Source organism: Mirounga leonina, unplaced genomic scaffold (genome assembly GCF_011800145.1).
Source record: "Mirounga leonina isolate KUSES-001 unplaced genomic scaffold, KU_Mleo_1.0 Mir_114, whole genome shotgun sequence".
Classification (NCBI taxonomy): domain Eukaryota; kingdom Metazoa; phylum Chordata; class Mammalia; order Carnivora; family Phocidae; genus Mirounga; species Mirounga leonina.
In genome coordinates, this window is record NW_023270265.1 from 22,068,084 (window position 1) to 22,079,790 (window position 11,707).

The following is an 11,707-nucleotide window of genomic DNA, read 5'->3' on the forward strand; positions in this document are numbered from 1 at the left end:
TGATGGCCGCCTGCCTTGATCCCAATGCTCCATGTTAAGGAGCACCACTTTCATTCTTTGGAAACTTCTCAAAAATACTAGAGACCATCATCTATAATTGGACTCCCAAGCTAAGGTGATGAGGGCACCTCTAAACCCACAATCATTTTGTGGGTACGAAGCAAAAGAGGTTTCAGGGAGTGGTATCAGTTGAGGGAGGGTGTAAGAGGATGAGTTCTTAGTGACAAAGAGGTAAAGACAAATCCAAGAGAAGTGCCAAGAAAGAACTGACAGGTCTTGTCAACAGTTGTATGACAATGTACATGTGTTAAAAGCCTTAAATATGGTGTGCCCTTTGATCTTGCCATTCTGCTTCTAGGAATTTGTCTAGAAAAAAAGTAGGCATTTAAGGTACAAGAGCATGTAAAAGGTTCACCATAGAATTGTCCATAATTGCAAAATATTGGAAGCATCCTAAGTGTTAACAATAGAGGGCTGCTAGGTATGTCATGGCACATTTATACCATGGAATACCATGTAATCATTAAATAAAGATGTAGAGGTGAATAGGTCTTGTCAGGAAAGGTGTTTATGGTAAGTGAGAAGAGCAGGTTACACACACACACAGACACACACACACGTGTAGAACACAAAAGAGATTATAGTTCAGTGGGAATGATTAGGTGAGTTCTGTTTTGCTTCCATAACTTTGTATTGTTTAATTTAAAAAGTAGAATAAAAGTAACATAGAAAAAAAGGGATAGTATTAAAGTTAGGAAAAGAGATAAGATTGCCCAGGCAACAGATTACAGAGAGAAGCTTGGGGAACATCCACACTGAAGGAGTGAATGACGAAGAAAAGCAGGGAAAGAATTCGAAGAACCAGTGAGGGGAAAGGCAGGAAAGATCTGATGGAAGCCAAAGAACAAGTGAGCCACCAGGAATGGCTTGCTTGTGATCCCCACTGCTGGTTAGCGACCCCGGAGTCACTCCGAACTCTCTTCCACCTTGCCCAACGCCCTCTGGCAATTTCTTTACAGCGAGGAGTAGCCATGGGATCAGCTCCAGCCAATGAGATATGGGAAAATGTCTGCGGGGGCTCGGGGGTGCTTTTGGAAAAGACTTTCCTTCCTTAAGGAAAGCATGTACAGAGAAAACCTCTGTCCCGGGTTGCTCCCTGCTTCCTGCCTTCAAATGCAGTTGTGTGAGGATGTGATGCTCGGAGCTGCCACGCTAGCCAGCTTGTAATCATGATAGAAAGGCCAGGGGAGTCAGACTAACCCAGAGCCTGTCTTTTCTGTGAGATAAGGAGACACCTCTGTCACCTAAGCTGTCACATTTGGGGGCCATCTGCTATTAGAGTTGAAGTCATTCTTCATTGATAGATAATATGGAGAGTACAAAGTTCTTGGGGGGCCTCTGAGCTTTGCAGATCTATAACCCTACAGAGGGGAGCCACAGTGCAGGTGACAAAGGATTGGTGTGGTGAGGAAGTACGTACGAGCAGCGAGGCTGGACCACACTTCGGAGAGGCTCGTGAGTGGTAGAAGATAAGATGACATGGAATCAGGGGCGCCTGGGTGGCTCAGTCGTTAAGCGGCTGCCTTCGGCTCAGGTCATGATCCCAGGGTCCTGGGATCGAGCCCCGCATCGGGCTCTCTGCTCGGCGGGAAGCCTGCTTCTCCCTCTCCCACTCCCCCTGCTTGTGTTCCCTCTCTCGCTGTCTCTCTGTCAAATAAATAAATAAAATCTTAAAAAAAAAAAAAAAAAGATGCCATGGAATCAGCAGGGGTACCTGAAGGTTCCTTCTGTGCCTTTGCTATCTTGGCTCTGGTAGAAGACTGAGGAAATTGACCTGTTTTTGAACTTCTAATGTTTAAGCATGTAGTAGGTGCTCATCAAATGGTTATCACTGTTAGCATTATTCCGTGAGGTCATTCTTGGAGATGTTATAATCTCTAGGTAAAGTTTAGATGTTCCAAGGTATACTGATCTGCAGACTCATCCTGGCTGTCTGTCCTGGCTTGGAGGCAGCGGGGTGTGATCAGTGGATAGGACACTGGCTTTGGAGTCAGACCGAATCCAGTTACTTGCTGGATACCCTTGGGCTGAACTCCTCTGTCTCCGGTGCCTCACCTGTTAGTGGAGATCAGAATGCCTACCTCGTAGGGTTGGTATGAGAAGTAAATGAGAAAATGCATGAAAAATGCTGATACGGAGTAGACACCAGAGGAACAGGAATGCTCTGTGTTGGGCAGTGCAAGTTGCTTTTCAAACATCATGTCCTTTTCCTCCTTCCTAACAGAACCCACCTTGGGCCAGGTGTCTCCCCCTCCCAGGTGAGGAAACCCCAGCTCGGAGAACTGAAGTGGCATTTCTGAGGTCTCACAACTGAAGTACCAGAAGCAGCACTTGAACAGAGGTCTTCTGACTCCCAGCCCATTGTCCTAATAGCCCTACTTTTGGGAAGAATTAGCATATTTATCCAGTATGACAACTAAGTCTTAGAACTTTTTTTAAAAGTTTTTATCTATTTGAGAGAGAGAAAGAGAGAAATCAAGAGAGAGTGAGCAGGGGGAGGGGCAGAGGAAGAGGGAGAAGCAGACTCCCTCTGAGCAGAGAGCCCGATGCAGGGCTCAATCCCAGGATCCGAGTTGACCTGAGTTGAAGGCAGATAGATGCTTAACCAACTGAACCACCCAGGCGCCCCAGTCTTAGAACTTCTAAAGCATGGTCTGCTTCTCCCCATGAACAAGGGACAGCAGCCACAATGGCTTTTATGACCTAGTCTTGGAAGTGACATACCATTTCTTTTTTTTTAAAAAGATTTATTTATGTGAGAGAGAGAGAATGAGAGAGAACATATGAGAAGGGATAGGGTCAGAGGGCAAATCAGACTCCCTGCTGAGCAGGGAGCCTGATGCGGGACTCGATCCAGGGACTCCAGGATCATGACCTGAGCCGAAGGCAGTCGCTTAACCAACTGAGCCACCCAGGCGCCCGTGACATACCATTTCTTGTGCCGTATTCTACTGGTTCCACAGACCAGCCCTGACAGAGTGCAGAAGGGCGTGAATACTAGGAGGCAGGGATCACCAAAGGTGTTCTTGGAAGCTGGCTACCACAAGCATCTTAACAATATTAAGACAGTTTTTGGCTTTAAAAATCTGCTGAAAGGGCCTGGGGACTCCAACAGGTCCACGGGCCATCCTTAGAGACCCAGTGACCTCGATGATACAAGCTTGAGTCAATCTATATGACTTATGCTACTGTTTAGACGATGATTCTCAGCTCTACCTCTCTTTTGCAGATTCACGTAGGTTTGTCAGCCTCACTTTTTAAAAAAGGAATCTCTATGCCCAACATGGGGCTTGAACTCATGACCCCGAGATCAAGAGTTGCATGCTCCACCGGCTGAGCCAGCCAAGCGCCCCTGTCAGTCTCACTTTAAAAACCAGTAAGCCAGAGGGGGCCAGAGACTCTTATTAATCTACCCAGTGTTTTCCCTCTGCTGACACCAAGGTGAGTGCTGGAGGAGCAGAGTCGTCCTCCCCCGGGATAGGCATCAGAAACCAGCATCACGTGGTCATTCAGATGGCTCATCATGGGCTTTTTCCATCTGTGAGTTCATCTTAAATTTTCTTGACTATGTTCAGTCTGAACCACCTGCCTGGCTAATCCATTCCACAGATGACTTGTATCAAGTAGTAACTTCTTTCATTTGTCTTAAGGGCCTCCGCTAAGCGTTCCTGAGACAGGTTCAATCTCGACATGCCAAGACTTGGCAAATACACCTATGTACGACTCATGCAAACATTCTTTGTGACTTTTGAGACACTAATCCTTTTTCCTTCAGAAGAGTCCTAGTATTTTTAGCATATGATACAGTTGTGCCGTGTCCTCGTGGTCACATCAAACCCCTTGTCTGGGTGGCCATCCCGTGCTCTCCACCATGTTCTTCTCAAGACTTTGGCCTGCAGAGCTTCAGCACATAGCCTACATTCAGCTCACTGACATTTGTATTGATAGGGCAAGAGTATTCCATTTTCCAAAGCTTGTCACAGTAACGCTCAGAGTCTGGCTTGCACAGTGGACCATTGAGTTACTGATCCAGCTGCCTTCTTCCTTCTTCTAGCAGCACACCCCTCCCCTGGCCTTCTCCTCTCCCCCCAGTCCACATGGTGCTGGTGAGGCTGTCACTCATACTATACCCGCTTCGGCCAGTGATTAGTCAAAGGAAGGATAACTACCCAAGTTGGACCTGGCAGGGTCTGGAACTGTTTTCAGGGAAGCACAACAGGAAGGCCCTTTTCCCTAGAAAAGGGTGTCGGAGGCCTGTAAGAATGAGCCCAGGGCTGCCTACTGCCGCACTCAGTAGGTGACAGTGTAGCCAAACAAGCCAACGGCGCCAAGAATAAGACAAGTATGAGAGTCTGGGGCGCCTGGGTGGCTCAGTTGGTTAAGCAACTGCCTTCGGCTCAGGTCATGATCCTGGAGTCCCGGGATCGAGCCCCGCATCGGGCTCCCTGCTCGGCAGGGAGTCTGCTTCTCCCTCTCTCCCATTCTCTCTCTCAGATAAATAAATAAATAAATAATCTTAAAAAAAAAAAAAAAAAAAAGACAAGTACGAGAGTCTGAGAATCTGGATTCGCTCCTGCCCGAGGCGGGTTCCAACTCCCTTCTTTCCAGCGATTTGACCCAAGAATGGCCCGTAGTGTTAGGTTTCTACCACGTATCATCAACGGGAGCCCCCATACAACTGACTCTTTCTGCCAAATTACATTGTAAGGGATCTACTCCCCGAAGGAGCATGTGTTAAGAGAAAGTAGCAGATGGCTGGGAATGCAAGTAAAGATCTAGAAAGAGGGCTGGCCAGTGAAAAGGCAGATGAACCAAGGAACAGCATTCCATGGAAGCAGATAACTGGGTGGTGGGGAAACAGACACTCCCATACTTGGCGGGAGTATAAACTGGTGTGATGTATTTTGGAAGGCAATTTGGCAGTATCTCAAGATTTGAAATGTTCTTGCTCTTTAAGCCAATAAATTGTATTCAATGCAGCATTGTTTATTGTGGGGGAAAAAACTGGCAATATTTGCATCATCAATAGGGGATTGGTTAAGTAAATGATGGAAACATGTCCAAGCTCTATTGTTAAGGGAGGAAAAAGTGTATAAGACCATGCAAAGCTTTTGTTTATAGACCATATGTACTGTACAAAGAAAGCTCAGAGGACCATAGAGCGGATGGTCAGCAGCAGTAATCTCTGTGGGGAGGTGACAGTAATTACAGAAAATTCTCACCTGCTATTTGTATGAGCTCAGAGTAATTTGAGATTAATTGCTGTTCTATTTCTGCTGCTGTAAGAAAGGACTGATAATGCATCCCTTCCTTCATTGTTAGTATTTTGAGTTCTAAGATCTCTGGCCCCAGGGGTTCATTAATGTACGCATTTACTTGATCAAGTGACTGAGTGCCGACTATGTTAGGCACTCTTCTTGGTGCTGGGCATATAAAAGCCAAATGGAATAATTATCCTCATGGATTTTACAGGATTGTGAAACACATATCAGATGCTGATGAGTTATAAAGCACAGAGGATGAGAAGGGGGAGAGGATGCTGGGTGGAAAGAGTAGGGTCTTGTTATATATAAAGTGGTCAGAGAAAGCCTCGTTGAGAAGGCAACCTAAAGATGTAAAGAGAGGGGAGAAAAAGGCCATGCAGCTCCAGCAGAAAGGGTCTTCCGGGCCCAGAAGACAGAATGGAAGATCCTGAACTTGCAGTGTGCTTGACGAGTCTGAGGCCATAAGGAACAAGGAGAAACGAAGCCAAGGTAAGGGAGTGGGGTGGGACAGTGTATCAATGGACCTGAGGCCATGGTACCACTCAGTGATGTGAGAAGCCGCGAGAGGGTTTTGGATAGACTTTAAAATGCTCACTCTGGTTGTTCCGTTAAGACCGGAGTAGAGGCAGCAAGGGTGGAAGCAGGAAGGTGAGTTAGAAAGCAAGCACAAGGATCCAGAGAGAAAATGGCTTTCTCCAGAGAGAAAAGGTTGGGTTCTAAATGTACTCTGAAAGTACAGCTGATGGATTTGTTGGAAGGGATGAACAGCCTGAAAGTAGTGCCTGTGACCCCGGGCTCAGTCCTGAGGCTGTCAGACCCCCTGGAAGGCAACCCTTCTCCCATGACTGTTTGAGGCCTACGTCTACCGAGAGGGATGTCACTGAGTCACCTCCAAGAGGTGGCAGTGCTGAGTTGACAGAGGTGGAGAAGGACAGAACCAGGGGAAGGTGGAGGTTTGATTTGTGCACAGCAGGCCCTGCCCCCCAGAGATGGGTGTGGTCCTAGTCATGGGATGCCAGGGAAGGCTGGATGCCTATGACACCATCTTGACACACTTGGTGTGAAAGGGGACAGACTGCATTTTCACCCATCACAGCAAGAGAAGGCTCATAGCCGATTTAACTCGATTTAGGAAAACCAAATGCTGTATCATTTCCCGTACCCATGTCCTGCAGAGCAAATCAAGACCCGTTGCACATATTTTATAATGTTTCACTTGTGCTTTTAAAGACACATCATTATTTTTGCAATCAGAATAGAAAGCGTGGTGAGATGGCCAACAGTAGTCCATTCAGAGAAGGTCACAGAGTTAGCTTATTGAGAAAGGAGTAAGGTAAGAAGTGAGGCCTTCCAGGAGCAAAGTGAGACGGTATGTGATTAAGAAGGGAAAGGAGAGGATGCGATATCGAAGCAGTGAATATAAGCCTCCCCTGAGAAACTTGGCGAAGGAAGGAAAGAAACAATGAATGGTAAGAACAAACATATGCCACGCAATTCTGAATAAAGTTTATTAAATAATATGTACAGCAAATGTAGTAACTCAACACATCCATTTATCAAATCAATTCACCGCAATAAAGAAAAATAAATGAACAATCTGTGTCGGCATAGTACATGCTCTCCAGGTGTAATTAAAATGGCAACACTTTAAATTAATTGGTTATATATATAATGTCAGTTATTTTTCTTTCAGAATATAATCTTCTCTGTAGTAACCTATTCTAGCAAAAGAACTTAATACCTACTGTAGATAAATAGGACTGCAAAAAAAAAAAATCAAAAACAAAATTAAAAAAACCTATATAACTGAGATAACAATTACCTTCTCTCCCAGAAAGAATGATTATTTGAAATTTTAACACTTTACAATGGCTATTTTTGTGCTAAAAATCTGCAGGTGAGTTATTTGGAATTCCTTCATTTAAATAAAAATGCAAAAAACTTCATGACTTCCTCATTTTACCCCCCTTCAGTTCAAATTTTTAAAATTATTTTTCTATACAAAGTAGGTACATGGGCTATACAAAGTTAAATATACATATTTACAGTCCTACTTCTTACGCATATGATTTTTTTTCTTTTACTGATCTGAGAGAGACTGCAAAAGATTAGTTGGGGGCTTGTCTTTACCCAGAAGCATGGCGAGTATATCAAAATGTGTTGCAAGGCATGGTGCCAGTTAGTTGCACTTGCTATTAATAAACTTGTATAAATATTTCAGCATAAAAATAGGTATTTTATATTACTAAGTGTCTGAGGACAAAAGAGCAATTGGAAACCTTTGTTCCTTGTCTTGTCATACATAGGAAGCCGAAGTTCGATGCAAATTTTGCAAATTTTAACATGATTTTGTTAAAGACGGGCAAATCGGTGAGGCATACCTGGGTTTCTGGGGATCTACAAATGCGTGAGGCTGGCATCATATGCAAATGCGGCTTTACAGATTGGTTTTATTTTCTAGCTGTATTTAAAGGGGTGTTCAAAATTACCTACTTAATCAAGAAGCACCCCTCAAAAAAAACTATTAAGAGTAAGATCGTTATTAATTGTCTGCATCTAAGACAGACCAGGAAACATGTCGGCCAATACAGGAGTTACATTCCAAAAGCGAGTGAAGTGCTGTCGTGCAAAACGCACGTGCATATGCACTTGAACCGTATGCCCTCGGAGAGAGACAAACGGCACCCTCAGATGGTGAAGTGGACCTTCCACAGCAAGGAGTCTGATTCAAAGACTATCGGGAAGGCTCCTTCTACCCAAGAAGCTCCTCCTCCTCCACCACCGGCACCCCGTACCCCCACCGTTAGTTCCACAGCCTCACTCCTTGGGGTTGAGGCTCTTCTCTGTCCTAGTTAAAAACAAATGTCTCTGGGAAGAAGCTAACACATTCTTCTTATCAGTCATTTGCACTCTAGTGTGAAGGAGTAAGCAGCAGTTTCCTTCCTGAGACCGGGACTTGAAAGAAGGACAGGGAGAGAATGAGGCTGTCTGATGGGGAAAGCGGGGGGTGCACAGCTGATGGGTGGCAGGTGGGTGGTAGAGACAGAGGGCGAGGCAGAGGCACTGAAGACAAACTCCGCCTACTTGTAAAGACTCCAGACTTCGGGACAATGGTCCGCCGGCAATTCTGAGCTACATGCAGAGCGCCAGGGTTCCTGTATACTCCTTACCTACCTAGAATCGCTGCTTCTATTTGTGACCTGGGATGTGTACTTGTGGGGAGGATGAGAGTTTGAAGACTCTGGAAACAGTTCCAAGAACTTCCAGCCATAAACTACCCTCGGACAAAGGTTCTTCTAGCAGCCTCATTGTTCAAGAGTGAGCGAATGGAGAGAGAAATACGACAATGCTTTCTAGAGTCTCTCCAGGGAAAGATCACCTCCATCTCTCTCATACCCTTCTTAGCACATATCACAGTCTCTCTGGACCCAATATTCCTGTGTGTCTGCCCCTCCCGTCACCTCTGAGTTCCCGGCAGGCAGGTGGGCCAGTCCCTATTTCTTCAAGGGGTCTACCAGAGGGGCTGATGAACATCCTCAAATTGGATGGAGCTGTGACCGAGCACCCCAGGCGTCACAGGGGCCTCCCTCCTCACACGTGGCCCCACAGAGGGCAGGCCTCCCGCTGCCTCGCACGTGGGGCTGCTGCCTGTGTGCCTTCTGCTCTGAAGCGAGGCCTCACCAGGGTGCGTCGGGATTCAGGACCCTGGGCCACCACCTTGTGGGTGGTCCCTGAACTACTTCGGGGAGTAAAAATGAGGACGCGGTGGGCCTACGGTGTGGAGCACATCCTGCTCACCGGTCGCCCCGGCATCCAGTGTGCATCAGTGTCTATTAAATGATTCACTGAACGCCATCCTTGGTTCTCTGTGAGAACAGGCCTCGCGACCTCACACTGCCCTGGCCAGAAACAATCCAGAAAAGAAAGCTTAGCACTGGCGTTCTGGTAAATGAAATTGTGCCGAAGGTGACCACTTACAAAAGTCAGTGATATGGGAAAGGACCACACTGCAAGTGACCTTGACAGCTACAGAACTTCTTCACTTCATCACTTGGAAACACAAATTTAACTACCTGACCTGGGCATCCCACGCCCACAGGCAAACCTCATGTGCTTTTCTGTCTGAACACCAGGGGCGTGGAGGGCAATGCGGCACGCAGGCTGACTGCACAGGGCAGCTCCATTCTGCTTCCATTTCTCCACGTACCCCAGGAGTGAGGCACATGGTCTTGGATAGCCTGGGGGGCCCCCGCCACTGTCCAGGGATGGCCTCGGCATCCCAGGCAGATCTCCAGCAATGTTGGGAAAACGGTGGGCTCTGGGGGGCGGAGCCTTTGGAGAATGGCTGGGGATCTGCCTGGTGCTCTGAGGGCTGCTTCTGGCTAAATGACCGCTTTGAGCCAGAGCTGGTCAAGGCCTGGGCAGCAGGAGACATTTCTGACCTCACTGATCCTGGACTGTGTTACAGGTCAGATTACCCAAGAAGGGGAAAGGCTGGGAAGGCTTGGAGTGGCTCCCAGAAGCAGCTAAGTAAATACAGATTTGCCTCATTCCTTTTTCCTCAGTTCGGCTTGCCTGATACACAGCAAGCGTAGACAGGCTCAGGCTTTAGACACAACACTTCTCTGTCCCTCTGTTTTGCTTCTTACTTTATCCACTGCATTAGTTTTCCTACTGACTCAATGTTTAAATAAAGAGTCCAGTTCATGAATTACGCTTCATCCTCCAATAAAAATAATCTCTGGTTTTCAATCTTCTTATAGATACAAAGGCTTTACATAGTTGCCTGGAAAAGTACCAAATTGCCTTGTCCTTCTTGAAGTACCTATAAAAAACAAACAAACAAACAAACAAAACACAAGCAAAATCAGAAGACTCACCCATGTGAGTTCAGAGAGAGCCCTTTGTTTTTTTGTTTTGTTTTTTAATTTATTTGAGAGAGAGAGAGTGCGCGTGCGAGCAGGGGGAGGGGCAGAGGGAGAGAGAATTCCAAGCAGACTCCCCACTGAGCACAGAGCCCAAATTGGGGCTCGATCCCACAACCCTGAGACCATGACCTGAGCCGAAAGCAAGAGTTGGAAGCTCGACTGACTGAGCCACCCAGGCGCCCCTGGATAACAACCCTGTGGCATGAAGGACAGCATATGGTTTCCAAAGCACTTTTCCCTGCCTTATCTCATTTAGGCTACAAAATAATGCTGGGTGCTAAGCCAGGCAGGCATTCTCAATACTCCCCCCTTTTTCAGATGAGGAGCTCGAAGCTCACAGAGCTTAAGTCCCACAGTTTAGCAAGCATCAGAAGCAGGCTCTGAACCCAGGACTTCTGACTCCCAGCCCACTGCTCTTTCCAATACTTCTCCTTTTTGGAAAAAATGAGCCCATTTATTCAACACAAGATACCAGGAATTTAGAATTTCTAAACTGTAGGATTTCTAGAAGTCCACTGGATAGGACCACACATCAAAAGGAAATTCCTCCCAGAAGCTTGTGCCTAAGCCCCACGCTGACTCCGTCTCTGCTGCCAACCTTTTCAGGGTTCCCACCGAGCCAGAAACACTGAGCTACCTGGGCACAAAGGCCTTCCTGTGCCACTCTACATCCCGAACTGCCGGATCCCTAACCTAGCTCCTTCCCTCGGGACTGACTCTCTAAAGCTGCGGGTGGGGGTGCTCTAAAGTTGTCTAGATGCCCCCTCTTTAGATCCAGACCATGTCATTATTCCCCAATCACTGGCAGATAGCACAATTTGACAACCGCATCTTTTTCCCAGTTGGCTTGGATACGGCTCCAGGACCCCGGTGGACATAGCACTTCAAGCTGCCACCACCAGCAGGCTGGAGCTGCTGCCCGAAGCGAAAAGAAAGCATCAAAGCTAAAGACATCTAAAACAACTAACTGAACCCCCTAGGGAGGACCGCAGGGGAGGCTGCAGAGAACGGAGACGATGATAAGGGTGAGAGATGTGCTCCTATAGCTGGCTTTCACCTTTCCTTATGGACGAGAAAAATGAGCTCCACTGGGTTACTTGATTCTCCTCTGAGCACTAGGCTACGTTTTGAAGCATTTGAGGGATTGAGGAATATTTCCTTTGCCTGGCTGCCAGGCGTGCCCCCATTAGAGAAATGGTGCCCCTCACCCTACCCCATGTTCTCGTTAAAAAATGTAAATAGGGGCGCCTGGGTGGCTCAGTCGGTTAAGCGTCTGCCTTCGGCTCAGGTCATGATCCCAGGGTCCTGGGATCGAGTCCCGCATTGGGCTCCCTGCTCTGCGGGGAGCCTGCTTCTCCCTCTGCCTCTGTCTCTCTGTCTCTCATGAATAAATAAATAAAAAATCTTAAAAAAAAAAATGTAAATAGTCCTGGAGGAGTTTTTTTTTTTTTTTTT

The 11,707-nt window shown here is 46.8% G+C and overlaps 1 protein-coding gene across 32 annotated transcripts in view; it reads right to left on the minus strand.

Annotated features, from left to right (window-relative positions):
- Positions 1 to 6,806: 6,806 nt before the first annotated feature.
- SORBS1 (sorbin and SH3 domain containing 1) overlaps positions 6,807 to 11,707 on the minus strand; it is a 227,050-nt gene continuing 222,149 nt past the window's right edge. For all 32 annotated transcript variants that reach the window (XM_035025550.1, XM_035025593.1, XM_035025559.1 and 29 more), the window contains one exon: positions 6,807 to 10,149. In XM_035025550.1, coding sequence (XP_034881441.1) covers positions 10,082 to 10,149 — 68 coding nt within the window. In that variant the 3' untranslated portion in view covers positions 6,807 to 10,081. The remainder of the gene's footprint in view (positions 10,150 to 11,707) is intronic.